General features: G+C 40.8%; 1 protein-coding gene across 1 annotated transcript in view; it reads left to right on the forward strand.

Annotated features, from left to right (window-relative positions):
• Nucleotides 1-1,041: 1,041 nt before the first annotated feature.
• The window catches only part of DNAH6 (dynein axonemal heavy chain 6), a 302,643-nt gene continuing 284,042 nt past the window's right edge, over nucleotides 1,042-19,642 (forward strand). The window contains exon 1 of the mRNA XM_064268785.1: nucleotides 1,042-1,266. Coding sequence (XP_064124855.1) covers nucleotides 1,042-1,266 — 225 coding nt within the window. The remainder of the gene's footprint in view (nucleotides 1,267-19,642) is intronic.

Below are 19,642 nucleotides of genomic sequence, written 5' to 3' on the forward strand. Positions count from 1 at the left end.
TGAGTGGTTAAGGCCAGACCTGCCTTGTTCAATAGGGTCACCCATAGCCGTGTGTGGCTAGTCTGAATTGAGATGTGTGCTGAGTGTAAAATTCACACAGGATTTTGAATGTGGGGTTAAAAAAAAGTGTAAAATATCATATTAATAATTCTCCTATTGATTACATGTTGAAATGGTAATATTTTGGATAAATATTATTAAATTAATTTCACCTGTCCCTTTTTTTTTTTGTGTTTTGAATGTGGTTATTTAGAAAATTAGAATTGCATACAAGGGTCTCTCATTCTATGTCTATTGGTCAGCACTGATCTAGGTTAAAACCTGGGTCTGTAGACACCTGGTTCAGAATCTCTTGTACTGTGATACTGTAATACTACTCTGAAGGGCAGTATTTCCACCCATCTCGTGGGGGTAGGGGTGGGAGAGGGGATGAAGAATGCAAAGCTGTTAGGAAAGGCTCATAGCTCTAGTGTTTTAGGACTTTGCTAATCAAAGTGTAAGAATCAGAATCTGCGTCTTAACAAGACCCTCAAGTGATGGTTATGCACATAAAAGCCGGAGAAACACTATTCTTGGTTTTAGCTCTCAACTCTTTTTCCTTTGTTTGGTTTCTTCAGGAGTGTCTAGGCAGTATTTCTCAGATTGCCTGTATTACAAGTACCTGTATTTTAAGTAAGCTCCCTAGGAGATACTTTGCATACTCAAGTGTGAGAAACACTGATCTCAATACTAATTGTCCTGTCTTCATCCTTTTTTTTTTTTTTTTTAACTAGGCCAGCATCACCCAAGAACTTGTTAGAAATACAAATTCCTGGGCTCCACCCCAGTTACAGGGCTCCCTGTAGGCACAGTTCATTTCATTTCTCTGGTTCAAATCTCAGTTTGGAAAAACTGGGTTGACTTTGATGGATTTTCTTTGGGGGAATGAGCGAATTCAGCTTCCCTGGTCCTTAGGTATGTCTCTGCTGAACAGCCTCCCCTAATCCTTTGGCTGTACTTTTCATTGTTCATTTCCTGTCCCCACCCTTTTCAGGGTTAAGGATGGCTTTTCAGGCCAACAACAGTGACTTTGACCTGCAAAATACTGAAGAGCAGGTTGAAAACTCTGTATTTTCAAGACTGAATAGTTTGAGAGCAAGGGGAAGACTGAGCGCTATAATCCCCACAGAACAGGCATCTGGTAATCAAGTCTTGACATTTGGACACACTACAAAAGCTCAGGAGAGGACAAGAAAGCGACAGGAGCGAGTAAAACTGGAGCCTCTGGTAAGTGCAAAAACCAGCATTTTAGTCACTTTTAGGCTACAGAGGATGTTGCAAAATTGAATTGGGGGATGGAAGTTATTTCCAGACTCTTAATTATTTGACAAAAAAGAAATGAAAGCCTAAAAGTGAAGACTTATTTATGAAGTCATAAACACTCCAAACATTTTTTGAACACATATCAAATGAATTCTAGGCACTGTTTGAAGTTAGGGGATAGAGTGGTGAACAAAGTTTTCTAGTAGATAAATTGCTTTCTAGGATTACGTACCATGCAGATTCTTAGCTATGTCGTTGTAATCAGGCTCTTTTAGATATTAAGATACTATTTAATACTTCAGTAAGAGTAATGTATAGATGTATATATAGTTATATTATGTTCAAAGTACCTGCCTACTGTCCTGAAAAGTTTTGTACATGTCTGAAAATACTTAATTTTAAGAAATTGCTTATGCCCTTGGATAATGATCAATGCATGTAAAGCAGCAGTGAAAGTATGTAAAGTGAAAATTGCAAGTTCTCACCCACTTCCTCCCTCAGATGTTAACTACTATTATAGTATGTCCTTCTAGACTATTCTATATGTCTATTCAAATATTTATGTATATATGTGTGTGAATAAACATACTACCTGTTGCTGTCGAGTCGATTCCAACTCATAGTCACCCTAAAGCACAGAGTAGAACTGCCCCCATAGGGTTTCCAAGGAGTGCCTGGTGGAATCGAACTGCCCACCTTTTGGTTAGCAGCTGTAGCTCTTAACCAGTACACTACCAGGGTTTCCATATAGCTTTCCATATGTAGCTTTAAAGTAAGATTATGCAGTACACATTGATCTACAAAGTGCTTACTTCACTTACACATATAGCAATCTTTTCAATCAATGCATGTAGAGGTATCTTTTTTTTTTTTTTCTTATTAAACAGTTAGTAAACATACTGTTTTGTGACATTGGCTGCCAACCCCACAGCACGTCAATACTCTTCTCTTCTCGACCTTGGGTTCCCTATTACCAGCTTTCCTGTCCCTGCCTACCTTTTAGTCCTTGCCCCTGGGCTGGTGATCCCCTTTAGTCTCATTTTGTTTTATGGGCCTGTCTAATCTTTGACTGAAAGGTGAACCTCAGGAGTGACTTCACTACTGATCTGAAAGGGTGTGCGGAGGCCATACTCTTGGGGTTTCTCCAGCCTCTGTCAGGCCAGCAAGTCTGGTCTTTTTTTGTGAGTTAGAATTTTGTTCTACACGTTCCTACTCTGTCCCGGGCCCTCTATTTTGATCCCTGTCAGAGTAGTCAGTGGTAGTAGCCGGGTACCATCTACTTGTGCTGAAAGTTTTTTATTTTTAGTTTTTTCAATAGGAGGTCTAGAAGTGGTGATTAAAAGGCAGCAGCAGCAAGTACTTGAGAAGGCTTCTGGAAAGAACTGTGTTCAGGGTAGAGAGGAAGGCTAAAGAGCTGGAAGGCTGAGGGCATACCCAGAGAGGAAGCTAAGGGTAAACCTCAGGGGTGACTTCATCACTGAGCTAAAAGGGTGTCCTGGGACCATACTCTTGGGATTTCTCCAGTCTCTGTCAAGGCCAGTAAGTCTGGTCTTTTTTTATGAGTTAGAATTTTGTTCTACATTTTTCTCCACCTCTGTTCGGAACACTCTATTGTGATCCCTGTCAGAGCAGTTGGTGGTGGTAGCCGGGCACCATCTAGTAGTACTGGACTCAGCCTGGTAGAGGCTGTGGTAGTCGTGGTCTAATCTTGCCCTTGTGTCTTTAGTTTTCTTTATTCTCCATGGCTGCAGCTGGGGTGAGATCAGTGGAGTATCTTAGTTGGCTGCACCCAAGCTCTTAAGACCCCGGATGCTACTAACCAAAGTAGAATGTAGAACATTTTCTTTATAAACTATGTGATGCCAGTTCAGCTAGATATTCCCTGAGACCATGGTCCCAACAGCCCCCAGCCGAGTAACTCAGTCCCTCAGGGAGTTTGGATGTGTCTATGGAGCTCGAGTGACCTTGCCGTGTACAAGATGTCCTGGCTTCCCCAGTATTGTGTACTGTCTTACCTTTCACCAAAATTACCACTTGTCTATTGTCTATTTAGCATTTTTCCATCCTTGCCCCTCTCCTCCCTCATAACCATCAAAGATTGTTTCTTTTTGTGTGTAAACCTTTTCATGAGTTTTTATAGTAGTGGTCTCATATAGCATTTGTCCTTTTGTGATTGACTTATTTCACTCATCATAATGCCTTCCAGATTCATCCATGTTGTGAGGTGCTTCGTAGTACTCCATTATGTGTATGTACCATAGTTTGTTTATCCATTCATCTATTGATGGGCATCTATGTTGTTTCCATCTTTTTGCTATTGTGAACAATGCTGCAATGAATGTGTGTGCATATGGCTCTTATTTCTCTAAGATATATTCCTAGGAGTGGGATTGCTGGATCATATGGTATTTATATTTCTAGCTTTCTAAGGAAGCTCCATATTGTTTTCCAAAATGCGTTAGCACCAGCAGTGCATAAGAGTTCCAATCTCCCTGCAGCCTCTCCAACATTTGTTATCTTCTGTTTTTTTGATTTGGGCCAGTAATGTCAGGGTGAAATGGTATCTCATTGTGTGTTTTTTTTTTTATTGTGTTTTCAGTGAAAGTTTACAGCTAAAGTCAGTTTCTCGTACAAAAATTTATACACACATTGTTATGTGACCTTAGTTGCTCTCCCTATAATGTGAGGCACACTCCTCCCTTCCACCCCAGATTCCCTGTGTCCATTCAACCAGCTCTTGTCCCTTTCTGCCTTCTCATCTTACCTCCAGACAGGAGATTCCCATCTAGTCTTATGCATCTGCTTGAACTAAGAAGCACACTTTTCAGGAGCATCATTTTATGTCTCATAGTCCAGTCTAATCTTTGTCTGATGAGTTGGCTTTGGGAATGGTTTCAATTCTAGGCTAACAGGGAGTCCAGGGGCCATGTCTTCCAGGGCTCCTCAGTCAGACCATTAAGTCTGGTCTTTTTACGTGAATTTATGTTCTGCACCCCACTTTTCTCCCACTCGGTCAGGGACTCTCTGTTGTTTTTTAGGGCAATCATTGGTGGTAGCCAGGTACCACCTAGTTATTCTGGTCTCAGGATAATAGAGACTCTGGTTTGTGTGGCTCTTTCTGTCACTTGCACTGATATTTTCCTGGTGTCTTTGGTGTTCTTCATTCTCCTTTGTTCCAGGTGCACTGGGACCAACTGATGCATCTTAGATGGCTACTTGATAGCTTTTAAGATCCCAGACACCACTCATCTAAGTGCGATGCAGAACATTTTCTTAAATAACTTTGTTATGCCAATTGATCTAGATGTCCCCTGAAACCATGGTCCCCAGACCACTCCTCCTGCTACTCTGTCCCTCAAAGTGTTTGGGTGTATTCAGGAAACTTCTTAGCTTTTGGTTTAGTCCAATTGTGCCAACTTCCCCTGTATTGTGTATTGTCCTTCCCTTCACCTAAGGTAATTTTTGTCTACTGTCTAGTTAGTGAATACCTCTCTCCCTCCCTAACCTTGTAACCATCAAAGAGTATTTTCTTCTGTGTTTAAACTTTTCTTAAGTTCTTATAATAGTGATCTCATACAATATTTGTCCTTTTGTAACTGACTAATTTCACTCAGCATAATGCCTTCCAGATTCATCCATGTTGTGAAATGTTTAGAGGATTCATCATTGTTCTTTATCATTGTGTGGTATTCCATTGTGTGAATATACCATAATTTGTTTATCCATTCATCCATTGGTGGGCACCTAGGTTGTGTCCATCTTCTTGCTATTGTGAAAAGAGCTGCAGTGAATAGGGGTGCGCATATATGTATTCATGTGACGGATCTTATTTCTCTAGGATATAGTCCAAGGAGTGAGGTTCCTGGATTGTATGGTACTTTTTTTTTTTTTGAATTTAAAGAATCTTTATTTCAATTAGGTATGTTTTATGTTATACAGGCTTAAAATAATTTCTATGTTCTTCTAGGTAACTTAATTTTTTTCTTTTAATCCTCTTTATTATGAAATAGAATACACTTAGAAAACTACGTAAACAACCGATGTCATAGAACACTTTATGTACAAACTATTGAATGGAAAACTGATTTGCTCTATAAACTGTCACCAAAAGCACAATTAAAAAGGAAAAAAAATACTTAAAGCCCACGTGTATACTTGATAAATAATTTTAAAGCAAATACCCATGTAACTACTGCTTGACTCAAGAAACAGAATATTGCCAGTACCCCAGAAACCCATCCCCATGTCCCTTCCCAACCTCACCCTTCTATCCCTTAAAGCTAAACGTTCTCCTGACCTTTATAATAATCTCTTCCTTGTTTTTCTTTGTACCTTCACTATGTACGTGTGTATGGATTTTGTTTTATTTGCTTAATAGTCAGGAGTCATTCCAGGCAATGTCTGATCAACAAGGTGGGAGGTCAGCCTGGGTAAGGCCATTTTTAACAAAAACCAGTGTGTGCTCTAAAACAATAAGGAAAGTTTCTTCTGTTTCATGTGAACTAGGCATACTGAAAGAAATTCTGAAAATACTGTGTATGTTAACACTGCTATAAGGACTGGTCTTTTGAACATACTAATTCTGGTTGTCTATTCATCTGTCAGTTATATTACTTCAGAGTCTCACCTAGTATATGGCTGTGTCCTGTTAAACCACATTTTTCTCAACTTTTATCTGTTTTGTTTTTTCAAGGTGGCCCTTAGTGTTCATCCCCTGAAAATATTTGTGGTGAGCCCTGTAAGCGCTGTTGTTTACCCCAGGCCTCTCCACAGCGTGGCATCTCCATGTGACGGTCTTCCCTAGAGGAGGAGAGCATGAGGTTAGGTTCTAAGGAAAATGCTCTGAAAACTGGGAGATTCTGTATTCCTCATTCTAGGAAAATTTTGGCATTGACCTTCCCCCTTGCAGTTTTCTCCCTAAGAATTTCTTTTTTTTTAATTAATTTTTATCATGCTTTAAGTGAAGGTTTACAAATCAGGTCAGTCCCTCACACAAAAATTTACATACACCTTGCTATACACTCCTAATTGCTCTCCCCCTAATGAGACAGCACGCTCCTTCCCTCCACTCTCTCTCCTTGTGTCCATTTGGGCAGCTTCTGGCCCCCTCTGCCCTCTAATCTCCCCTCCAGACAGGAGATGCCAACATAGTCTCATGTGTCTACTTGATGCAAGAAGCTCGTTCTTCACCAGTATCATTTTCCATCCCATATTCCAGTCCAATCCCTGTCTGAAGAGTTGGCTTTGGGAATGGTTCCTGTCTTGGGCTAACCCAAAGGCTGGGGACCATGGCCTCTGGGGTCCTTCTAGTCCCAGTCTGACCATTAAGTCTGGTCTTTTAACAAGAATTTGGGGTCTTCATCCCACTGCTCTCCTGCTCCCTCAGGGGTTCTCTGTTGTGTTCCCTGTCAGGGCAGTCATCCGTTGTGGCCAAGCACCATCTAGTTCTTCTGGTCTCAGGCTGATGTAGTCTCTGGTTTATGTGGTCCTTTCTGTCTTTTGGGCTCATAATTACCTTGTGTCTTTTGTATTCTTCATTCTTCCTTGCTCCAGGTGGTTTGAAACCAATTGATGCATCTTAGATGGCTGCTTGCTGGCGTTTAAGACCCCAGACGCCACTCTCCAAAGTAGGATGCAGAATGTTTTCTTAATAGATTTTATTATGCCAATTGACTTAGATGTCCCCTGAAGCCATGGTCCCCAAACTCTTGCCCCTGCTATGCTGGACTTTGAAGTGTTCAGTTTATTCAGGAAATTTATTTGCTTTTAGTTTAGTCCAGTTGTTTTGACCTCTCCTGTATTGTGTGTTGTCTTTCCCTTCACCTAAAATAAAACTTATCTATTATCTAATTAGTGAAAAACCCTCTCCCTCCCCCCCTCCCCCATCTTGTAACCATCAAAGAATATTTTTTCCTCTGTTTAAACTGTTTCTCCAGTTCTTATAATAGTGGCCTTATACAATATTTCTCCTTTTGCAACTGACTAATTTCACTCAGCATAATGTCTTCCAGATCTCTCCATGTTATGAAATGTTTCATGGATTCATCATTGTACTTTATCGATGAATAGTATTCCATTGTGTGAACATACCATTATTTATTTATCCATTCATCCATTGATGGGCACCTTGGTTGCTTCCAACTTTTTGCTATTGTAAACACTGCTGCAATGAACATGGGTGTGCATACATCTGTTCGTGTGAAGGCTCTTATTTCTCTAGGATGTATTCCAAGGAGTGGGATTGCTGGGTCGTACAGTAGTTCTATTTCTAGCTTTTTAAGGAAGCACCAAATCGATTTCCAAAGTGGTTGTACCATTTTACATTCCCACCAGCAGTGTATAAAGTGTTCCAGTCTCTCCACAACCTCTCCAACATTTATTATTGTGTGTTTTTTTGAATAATGCCAGCCTTGTTGGAGTGAGATGGAATCTCATTATAGTTTTGATTTGCATTTCTCTAATGGCTAATGATCATGAGCATTTCCTCACGTATCTGTTAGCAGCTTGAATGTCTTCTTTAGTGAAGTGTCTGTTCATATGCTTTGCCCATTTTTTAATTGGGTTATTTGTCTTTTTGTAGTTGAGTTTTTGCAGAATCATGTAGATTTTAGAGATCAGGCACCAATCGGAAACGTCATACCTAAAAACTTTTTCCCAATCTGTAGGTAGTCTTTTTACTCTTTTGGTGAAGTCTTTGGATGAGCATAGGTGTTTGATTTTTAGGAGCTCCCAGTTATCTGGTTTCTATTCTGCATTTTTAGGAATGATTTGTATACTGTTTGTGCCATGTATTAGGGCTCCTGGCATCATCCTTATTTTTTCTTCCATGATCTTTATTGTTTTAGATTTTATATTTAGGCCTTTGATCCATTCTGAGTTAGTTTTTGTGCATGGAGTGAGGTATGGGTCTTGTTTCATTTTTTCGCAGGTGGATATCCAGTTATGCCAGCACCATTTGTTAAAAAGACTGTCTTTTCCCTAATTAACTTTGGGCCTTTGTCAAATATCTGCTGCTAATATGTGGATGGATTTATGTCTGGATTCTCAGTTCTGTTCATTGGTCTGTGTATCTGTTTTTGTACCAGTACCACGCTGTTTTGACTACTGTGGCAGAATAATAGGTTCTAAAATCAGGAAGAGTGAGGCCTCCCACATTATTCTTCTTTTTTAGTAATGCTTTACTTATCTGGGGTCTCTTGTCCTTCTATATGAAGTTGGTGATTTGCTTCTCCATCTCATTAAAAAATGTCATTGGACTTTGGATGGGAATTGCATTGTATCTATAGATGGCTTTTGGTAGAATAGACATTTTTACAATGTTAAGTCTTCCTATCCATAAGCAAGGTATGTTTTTCCACTTATGTAGGTCTCTTTTGGTTTCTTGCAGTAACGTCTTGTAGTTTTCTTTGTATAGGTCTTTTACATCTCTGGTAAGATTTATTCCTAAATATTTTATCTTCTTGGGGGCTACTGTAAATGGTATTGATTTGGTGATTTCCTCCTCGATGTTCTTTTTGTTGGTATAGAGGAATCCAACTGATTTTTGTTTGTTTATCTTGTGTCCTGATACTTTGCTGATCTCTTCTATTAGTTTCAATAGTTTTTTTCTGAGGATTCTTTACGGTTTTCTGTGTATAAGATCATGTCATCTGCAAATAGAGATACTTTTACATCTTCCTTACCAATCTGGGTGCCCTTTATTTCTTTATTTAGCCTAATTACTCTGGATAGGACCTCCAGCACAATGTTGAATAAGAGTGGTAATAACGGGCCTCCTTGTCTGGTTCCTGTTCTCAAGGGGAATGCTTTCAGAATCTCTCCATTAAGGATGATGTTGGCTGTTGGCTTTGTATAAATGCCCTTTATTATGTTGAGGTATTTTCCTTCTATTCCTATTTTGTTGAGAGCTTTTATCATGAATGGGTGTTGGACTTTGTCAAATGCCTTTTCAGCATCAATTGATAAAATCATGTGGTTCTTGTCTTTTGTTTTATTTATATGATGGATTACATTAATTGTATTTCTAATGTCAAACCATCCCTGCTTACCTGGTATGAATCCCACTTGGTCAAGGTGAATTATTTTTTTGATATGTTGTTGAATTCTATTGGCTAGAATTTTGTTGAGCATTTTTGCATCTAAGTTCATGAGGGTTATAGATCTGTAATTTTCTTTTTTTGTGGTGTCTTTACCTGGTTTTGGCATCAGGGATATACTGGCTTCATAGAATTAGTTTGGGAGCATTCCTTCCTTTTCTATCCTCTGAAATACCTTTAGTAGCAGTGGTGTTACCTCCTCTCTGAAAGTTTGGTAGAAACTCTGCAGTGAAGCCGTCCGGCCAGCGTTTTTTCTTGTTGGGAGTTTTTTGATTACCTTTTCAATCTCTTGTTATGGGTCTATTTAGTTGTTCTACCTCTGTTTGTGTTAGTTTAGGTAGGTAGTGTGTTTCTAGGAATTCATCCATTTCTTCTAGGCTTTCAAATTTGTTAGAGTACAGTTTTTCATAGTAATCTGATATGATTCTTTTAATTTCAGTTGGATCTGTTGTAATATCACCCATCTCATTTCTCATTCGGGTATTTGTTTCCTTTCCTGTTTTTCTTTTGTCAGTCTGGCCAATGGTTTATCAATTTTGTTAATTTTTTCAAAGAGCCATGTTTTGGTCTTGTTAACTCTTTCTATTGTTTTTCTGTTCTCTAATTCATTTAATTCTGCTCTAATTTTTCTTATTTGCTTTCTTCTGGTGCCTGAGGGTTTCTTTGGTTGCTCTCTTTCCATTTCTTCAAGTTATAGGGACAGTCCTTTGATTTTGGCCCTTTCTTCTTTTTGTATGTGTGCATTTATTGACATAAATTGACCCCTGAGCACTGCTTTTGCTGTGTCCCAAAGGTTCTGAGAGGAAGTGTTTTCATTCTCATTAGATTCTATGAATTTCTTTATTCACCCTTAATGTCTTCTATAACCCAGTCCTTTTTGAGCAGGGTATTGTTCAGTTTCCAAGTATTCGATTTCTTTTCCCTGCTTTTTCTGTTATTGATTTCTTCTTTTATGGCCTTATGGTCAGAGAAGATGCTTTGTAATATTTCAATGTTTTGGATTCTGCAAAGGCTTGCTTTATGACCTAATATGTGGTCTATTCTAGAGAATGTTCCATGTGCATTAGAAAAGAAAGTATACTTGGCTGTTGTTGGGTGGAGTGTTCTGTATACGTCTATGAGGTCAAGTTGGTTGATTGTGGCATTTAGATCTTCTGTGTCTTTGCTGAGCTTCTGTCTGGATGTTCTGTCCTTCACTGAAAGTGGTGTGTTGAAGTCTCCTACTATAGTTGTGGAGCTATCTCACTTTTCAGTGCTGTTAGAGTTTGTTTTATGTACCTTGAAGCCCTGTTATTGGGCGCATAAGTATTTAATATGGTAATATCTTCCTGGTATATTGTCCCTTTAATCGTTGTATAGTGTCCTTCCTTATCCTTTGTGGTAGATTTAAGTTTGAAAGCTGTTTTGTTGGAAATTAGTATAGCCACTCCTGCTCTTTTTTTATTTGCTTGATATATTTTTTCCATCCTTTGAATTTTAATTTGTTTATGTTTTTAAGTTTAAGGTGTATCTCTTGTAGGCAGCGTATAGACAGATCATTTTTTTAATCCATTCTGCAACTCTGTGTCTCTTTACTGGTGTATTTAGACCATTTACATTCACCGTGATTATAGATAGGTATGAGTTTAGTTCTGTCATTTTGATGCCTTTTTTAGTGTGTTGTTGGCAGGTTCATTTTTCCAGTTACTTTTTTGTGCTGAAAAGCTTTTCTTTGTAAATTCTGCGTTCCTCTTTTTCATTGTTGTTGAATTTGTTTTTGCTGAATCTTTATGTTTTTCTTGTTTTTTATTTTGAAGTGTAGGATCGTTAGTCTTCTTTGTGGTTACCTTAATATTTTCTCCTGTTTTTCCAAGTTTAAACCCAACTTGTATCTCCCTGTATCCCCTTGATTTCCTCTCCATATGTAAGATCTATGCCTACTTTATTTAGTCTCTATTTATTTATTTAATGTTGTCATCTTTTATATAACGACATCACTGATTCCCTGTTTTGAGCATTTTTTTCTTGATTTATTTTTGTGATTTCCGTATCTGAGTTGATATCTGGTTGCTCTGTTCTGTGTTCCAGTGTTGGGTTGATATCACATATTGTTGATTTTCTAACCAGAGAATTCCCTTTAGTATTTGTTGTAGTTTTGGCTTGGTTTTTGCAAATTCCCTAAGCTTCTGTTTCTCTGTAAATGTCTTAGCTTCACCTTTTATTTGAGAGACAGTTTTGCTGGGTATATGATGATTTTTCTCCTTCAGTGCTTTATATGTGTCATCCCGTTGTCTTCTTACCTGCATGGTTTCTGCCAAGTAGTCTGAACTTATTCTTATTGATTCTCCTTTGCAGGTGACTTTTCGCTTATCCCTGGCTGCTCTTAAAATTTTCTCTTTACCTTTGGTTTTGGCAAGCTTGATGGTAATATGTCTTGGTGACTTTCTTCTAGGATCTACCTTATATGGGGTTCGAAGTGCATCTTGGATAGATATCCTTTCATCTTTCATGATGTCAGAAATCTTCAACCATTCTCTGTGTAGTTTCTGTTATCCCTCCCTGTTCTGGTATTGCAATCACTCACAAGTTTTTCTTCTTGAAAGAGTCCACATGATTCTTAGGGTTTCTTCATTTTTTTTTTTTTAGCTTCTTTTATCTGATTTTTCTTTGAATATATTGTTGCCAAGTGTTTTATCTTCAGTCTCACTAACTCTGCCTTCCACTTCCTCAATTCTGCTCCTCTGACTTTCTATTGAGTTGTCTGATTCTGTAATTTTATCATTAATCTTCTGAATTTCTGATTGCTGTCTCTCTATGGATTCTTGCAGTTTATTAAATTTTTCATTATGTTCTTGAGTAATCTTTTTAATTTCTTCAACTGCTTTATCTGTGTGTTCCTTGGCTTTTACTGCGTGTTGCCCAATCTCGATCCTGGTGTCTTGAAGAGTTCTATACACTAATCTTTTGTAGTCTACATCTGGTAATTCCAGAAATACATCTTCACCTGGGAGAGTCCTTGATTCTTTGTTTTGGGAGTTCGTTGAAGCAATCACGTTCTGCTTCTTTATGGGATTTGATATCTACTATTATCTCTGAGCCATCTATGGGTTATTCTATTAATTTATTTTGTTTGCTCACTGTGTCTTAGTTTCTTGCTTTGTTTTGATATACTCAAATAGGCTACTAGAGTGAGCTAGCTTGATTATTGGAGTCTTTGAACTACTAATGTCCTGTTACCAGATAGCTAGAGCTGTTACTAGGTATATGAGCCTAGGAGTCAATTCACTATTCTTGTATAGATTCAGCTCAGGTGTTCTGATAGTCAGCCACCTAGTGTGTGGTGTGGCCTCTCACCTACTATCTTAGAGGAGCAGTGGTGATGAGTGTACGCACAGGTTTCTGGTAGCATCAGGGGGTCACACCCTGAGGAAGTCAGGGTGCCGACAGCCTTCCCCCAAGTGTCACTGAGGAAGGAGCATCCCTGTTCTTTAGAGCGCTTTCATGGGTGGGCTCTGCAGCTGTACCTTAGGCACCCAGTGCTTATACCTGTAAGGACTGGTCGGAGCCACTATCCTTGGACCACTTTTGCGAGTGGCTAGGTGGCGTGGATGGAACCTCCAGCCCTCAGCCCCTACTATGTGTAGGTGAAGGCCTTGTTTAATAGACAGAGTGGTATCAAACCTCCAGAAGCTGCCTGTGCACCACACAACTGAAACAGTTACAGTCAGGCCTCAAACAAATTCGCCCTTGCAACATAATAGCCAGTTCCTGTCTCGTGTAGCGGCGCCTCCTGGAACCATGCAGGGGTGAAAGACAAAGTCTGTGGATCACTTGTGCCTGGACTGGAGCTGCTTCTGCTCTGAGCTTCCAGATTAGGGGAGTCAGCATAGTATTTTTCTCCCGTCTGTTAATTTGTTCCTTCTCCAAGGCCAGGAGAATGGCTCAGGGAGTGCAACAGAACCCATCTTAGGCCCAGGGAAATCAGCTGTTAATGAAGCTGGCTGGGGCAGAGGGAGGCGGGATCAGATAGATAGGAGTTTTTTCAAAAGAAGGAGCTATTAGATCCATGAGGTAAATTAGACAAAATCACTTACCTTGTGCTGAGAGCACTGTTTTATCTCAGATTCCAGAGGGGTGTGTAGCCTGTGTGCACTGGTTGGGTCCCCACCAATACTGCCTCAAGGGGTTAGGGCTGCTTCTATGCTTGCCTTCTTCCTCTGAAGCAGCTATGTCCTAAACTCCACCACCAGTCCCACAGCCATCACACTAGGGGATCAGGGGTGCCAGCACTTCGGTTGCCTTCTTTTGCTGAAGCAGCTGCTTCCTAAACACACAGCCAGCACAGCTGCAGACACGCCACAGGGTCACTCTGCTTGCCTCCTTTTGCTGAAGCAGCTGTGTCCCAGAAAACTACTATCAGCTCCACCGCAATCGCACCAAGGAAAGTGCCAAGTATTCGGAGCTGAGGCGCTGCCATGGGCTTGGCAACTCCCAACTGCTTCTGCACTCTCTCTCCCTCCACCGTCACTCAGTCTGATTTCTTAACTTTGTCTTCAACGCTCCGGGTTCCTAGCTTGTTGTATACATAATCAATTCAGTGTTTTTTCTGTTCTTTGTTGTAAGAGGGATCACCGGAAGCGTCTGACTACGCCATCTTGCCCCTCCTCCCTAGCTGCTCTTAAAATTCTCTCTGTATCTTTCGTTTTTGCAAGTTTGATTATGTCTTGGCGACTGTCTTTTGAGATCTACCCTGTGTGAGATTCAATGAGCTTCTTGGATAGATATCTTCTCAGGGAAGTGTTCTGCCAACAAATCTTCAATAATTCTCTCAGCATTTTCTGTTATCTCCCCCTGTTCTGGCACTCCAAGCACTCGTAGGTTATTCCTCTTAATAGAGTTCCATGTAATTCTTAGGGTGTCTTCATTTTTTTTAATTATTTTATCTGATTTTTCCTCAAATAAGTTGGTGTCAAGTGCTTTGTCTTCAGTCTCACTAATTCTGACTTCTATTGCCTCAGTTTTGCTCCTATGACTTTCTATTGAGTTGTCTCATTCTGAAATTTTATTGTTAATGTTTTGGACTTCTGTTGTCTCTCTATGGATTCTTGCAACCTGTTAAATTTGTAACTATCCTCTTGTATAACCTTCTTAAGTTCCTCTGTTGCTTTGTTTGTGTGTTCCTTGGCTTGGTCTGCATTTTGCCTGGTTTCCTTCCTGATCTCTTTAAGAGCTCTGTGTAGTCTAACTTGAATTCTAACTTCAGTAATTCCAAGATCTTATCTTCCTCTGGGAGGCTTCTTGGTTCTTTGTTTTGGTCACTTACTGAAGCCCTCATGTTCTGCCTGTTTATGTGATTTGACATTGACTGTTGTCTCCAAGCCATCAATAAGTTATTATATTTATTTATTTTATGTTTTCTTACTGTGCCCTAGCTTCTTGTTTTGTTTTGCTATGGCCCAATAGGTTGGTTGTGTGAGCTACTTTGATTATTGGCAGATTTGAAGCTGTCACATCCTGTCGCCAGGTGGTTAGAGCTGTTACGAGGTATGTGAGCCCAGGAGTCCATTTACTTTTCTTGTGTGGGTTCAGCTTAGGTGACCAGGTTTTCACTGAGTGTGTGGTGCAGGCTCTCACCTACAGTCCTAGATGCACAGGGCTACGTAGGGGTGATTGGAGTAGGCACAGGTATGTGCTCAGCAAGGTAAGGGGCTGGTGGCTGCCCCGAGTGCCTGAGTAGAAGGCATGTCCCTGTTCCCTAGAGCACATGGGTGGGTTGGTTTTGCAGCTGGATTTTGGGCACCCAGTGCTGTTGGCTGTGAGGACTGGGAGGCACCACTTATTCTCAGATCCCTGTCACAGGTGGCCACGTGGAGTGGGTGGAGCCAGCAGTCCTCAGGCCTCTGATGTGGGTAGGTGAGGACCCTGCTTAATGGGCAGAGTGGTGTCAAATGTCATGAATCTGCCACTCCCCCTTAGCTGTTGCTGTTGAAAATAGGCTCCAGCTTTATACTCTGTTTTACTGTGCTACTGAGGACCTACACTGTTGAAATGGGCCCACACAGGTCTAGGCAGGGGTGAAAGGCATTCATAGTCCATGGATCCCTTATGCCTGTGCCTTGGCAAACGGGCTGTGCCTGCCCTGATTTCCTAGCTTAGGGGAGCTGGCAGATTATTTTTTCCTGGGAGAATGGCTTGGGTATGCAAAGGGTCCCACTTTCAGCCCAGGGGGCGTGGCAATCATTGAAGCTGGACAGGGACTGGAGCAGAGCAAGGAGGGGTCGGGTAAATGGGAGAGAGGTACTTCCCAGAGGGGGGAGGTTTTTTTTTTTTGATCCCGCACAGTAGGTTAGACACTTGGACTTAACTTTTACAGAGTTAGCGTCACTTCCCCCTGGTTCTGCAGGCTTTAGCAGACTCTCCACAGCCCATCAAGAAGAGACAGATATGGCACTTGTGGGTAGGTGGGCGGGAGAAAGGAAAGGAAGGAAGGCAGATAAGAAACTGGAAACCGAGAGAAAAAAAAAAAAAGAAAGAAAGGGTGGAGATGGCACACAGCACCAGGTATTCAGAAGATAAGAACAGAAGGAAAGTAGAGTGACAAGAAACCAAGAAATGAAGAAAAAGAAAAAGAAGGAAAAAAATGCCCCCAGGGATCCTACCAGCATGGCAGCACAGACGAGGGAAGTGGCTCCCAAGCTGCATGGTGCAGCCTGTCTAGATGGGGAGGAAATGGCACACAGTTCCAGGTATTCAGGAGACAGGAAAAGAAGGTAAGTTGAGAGAGACAAGACACTGAGAAATGAAGAAAAACAAAAAGGAAAAAAGAAAACGAAAAAAAAAATTAAAAGGCCCCAAGGATCCCACCAGTGTGGCGGTGCAGACTAGGGAAGTGGTTCCCTGGTGGAGCAGCACTTCACAGACTGTCAAGAAGAAGAAAAGTTGGCATATGGAGCCAGATGTTTGAGAGAAAGGAAGGGAAGGAGGTGAGAGAGGGAAGAAACTAAAAGAAGTTGAAAAATGCGACAACAGAAACAAAGAAATGGCACTGAAGGAGCCAGGCAGTGTGGGTAGAGTGAATCCAAGTGTCACAGAGCTGGTGCCTCCCCAGCTGAGCTAGCACGGCCCACCAGGATTCGGCATAGGCTGAGCAGGGGGAAGAAGGGTGGGGTATGGGAAAGCATGTGTCACTGGTTACCAGGTGCTCTGTCTCCTGCTGGGAGCTCCATGAAGCTGCTTTCCCATACTCCCTGTCCACTGATCTCCAACATGAGTCCAAGATGCCGAATCCATGCTGCGTTAGCTGATGAGGGGCCTCCACTCCATATCTCTCCTCACTCTCTGTTCTCTGTCAGTTTCTTATCCCATTTGGTGTTTGGTTGAATTCTTTATCTCTTCATTTGACTCTTAGGGCTCCAGGATTGGTGTTTGTCTCTGTTTTACTTAGTTTTTCTGGTCTTTACTTGGAGGGATGTTATGGTGCTTTTGTCTGTAGTGCCATGTTGGCTCCACCTCCTAGAGGTATCTTGTCTAACAACGGCATTGTATTTTTTTGTATGAAAGTGTCATAACACATTATCCATTAACTGGTCTCCTATTGTTGGGAGTTCAGATTATTTCCTTTTTTTTTTTTTTTTTTTGTAGTTATTTTGCTATTACAAATAATGCTATATTGAATGGTTTTGTCCTTGTACTTATAAATATAGAGGTTGTAGGATGCCCTGGTGGAACCGTGGTTAAGAGCTTGGTTGCTAACCAAAAGGCCAGCAGCTCGAATCTACCAGTTGCTGCTTGGAAACTCTATGGAGCAGCTCCACTCTGTCCTATAGGGTCATTATGAGTAGGAATCAACTCCATGGCAATGATTTTTTTTAGGAGATATACATTTTTAATTTTGAAAAATATTGCCCAGTAACCCCCTATAAAAGGTGCTCTAGTGACACAAACAGTTAAGTGCTCGGTAACCCAAAGGTTGGCAATTCAAACCCATCCAGTGCCTCTGCAAAAGACCTATGTGCTCCCATAAAGATTATAACCAAGAAAACCCTATGGATCAGTTCTATTCTGTCACACATGAGGTCACTATGAGTCGGAATTGACTGACAGCACATAACAGCAACAATAACAATCCTCTATAAAGATTTAACCATTTGACCTTTTTACTTACAGTGTATAAGAGGGGCTGTTTATTCACATCTTTGCTAAGCCTGGTGCTATCACTTCTTTTATTTTTGCTACACTGATAGGTTAAAAATGGCATCACATTGTTGTTGCAATTTGCATCTTATTAGTGAAGTATATTTTCACTCATTCATTGACATATTTATTACTTACTTTGTGGATTATCTGTTTATAGCCCTTGCACACCTTAAAATTAGGTTGTCAAGCTTTCCTGAGCTCATTTTTTGAGGTTTTTGTACCTGTGAATGTTAACACTTATTCCATTGTTTCTTAAACTTAAATACAGAAACATTCTTGAGGATCTCTAGGGCTGATTTGTTAGGTTTATTCTAGTGTTAATTTATATGCAAAAATATTAACTTAGGAATTAATTCCAATTGCTAATATATAAATTAATATCTTAAATACAAATAAATTTACAAAACCAGTAAAATTCAAAAAATAGAAAATGAGAAGTAACACATATTGTTGAGTTGAAACTAAACTCCCATTTGTAATGTAGATGTAGTACTGACTGCTGCTGCCCTGCTCTTCAGAGTTCACTGTGCTTATACTACCCCGTCTTAGTCATCTCGTGCTGCTATAACAAAAATACCACAAGTGGATGGCTTTAACAGCCGGAAGTTTATTTCCTCACAGTAAAGTAGGCTAAAAGTCCAAATTCAGGGCATGAGCTCCAGGGGAAGGTTTTCTCTCCCTGTCGGCCTTCTCATCAATCTTCCCCTGGACTAGGAGCTTCTCTGCGCAGGGACCCTGGGTCCAAAGGATGTGCTCTGCTCCTGGCACTGCTTTCATGGTGGTATGAGGTCCCCCTGTCCCTCGTCTAGCTTCTCTCTTTTAGATCTCAAAAGAGATTGTCTCAAGACACAATCCAATCTTGTAAATTCAGTCCTGCCTCATTAACCCAACTGTGGCCTATACCCCGTCCAAATCACAGAGGCAGGATTTACGAAAGTCACGCAATACTGGAATCTTGGCCCAGCCAAACTGATACACACATTTTTGGGGGGACATAATTCAATCCATGACATACCCCGTTTTGAACATGCATATGTAAATACCCTGTGCTGAACTTGCCGACATAACTGCCCCATGCTCTACATAACTCCCCTGTGCTCAACATGCCTACATAACTAACCCTGCACAGTGTGCCTACATAACTATCCCTGCAAAATGTGCCTACATAACTAGCCCTGCACAACATGCCTACACTAACTACCCATGCTCAATGTGCCTACACTAACTACCTGGCTCAATGTGCCTACAGTAACTACCTCTCCTCAATGTGTGTACACTAACTACCCCTGCTCAACTTGCCTATACAAATTACTCCTGCTTAAAGTGCCTACACTAACCACTTATAGTAACTACCTCTGCTCAGTGGGCCTACACTAACTACCCCTGCTTAGTGTGCCTACGCTAACTACCCATGCTCAGCGTGCCTACACTAACTATCCATGCTCAGTGTGCCAACACTTACTACCCCTGCTCAACATGCCCACACTACCCTTGCTCAAGGTGCCTATACTAATTACTTCTGCTCAATGTGCCTACACTAACTACCTACAGGAACTACCCCTGCTTGGCGTGCCTATGCTAAATACCCCTGCTGAGTGTGCCTACACTAACTACCCCTGCTCAACGTGACTACACTAATTACCCTTGCTCAGTGTGCATGCACTAACTACCCCAGCTCAGTGTGCCTACACTAACTACCCTTACTCTCTGTGCCTACACTAACTATCCATGCTCAGTGTGCTTAGCCTAACTACCTCTGCACAGTGCGCCTGCAGTAACTTCACCAGCTCAGTGTGCCTACACTAACTACCTCTGCTCAGTGTGCCTACACTATCTACCCTTCCTGACAGTGCCTACACTAACTACTCATCCTCAACGTGAATAATTACCCCTGTGTCTAAGGATATATCCATTTAGGAATGTATAGTAGGATTACTGTATTCTAAGTCACTTGGCCATGTGTATAGTTGTGCTACAAACTAGGTACACATTTGTGTTTGCTTCGTATTTTTTGTGTTCTTTTAGCAATTCACTTTTAAAATTTAACTGTGTTTTGTAATTATGTAAAA

The sequence above is a fragment of the Loxodonta africana genome, chromosome 15, assembly GCF_030014295.1.
Source record: "Loxodonta africana isolate mLoxAfr1 chromosome 15, mLoxAfr1.hap2, whole genome shotgun sequence".
NCBI lineage: Eukaryota > Metazoa > Chordata > Mammalia > Proboscidea > Elephantidae > Loxodonta > Loxodonta africana.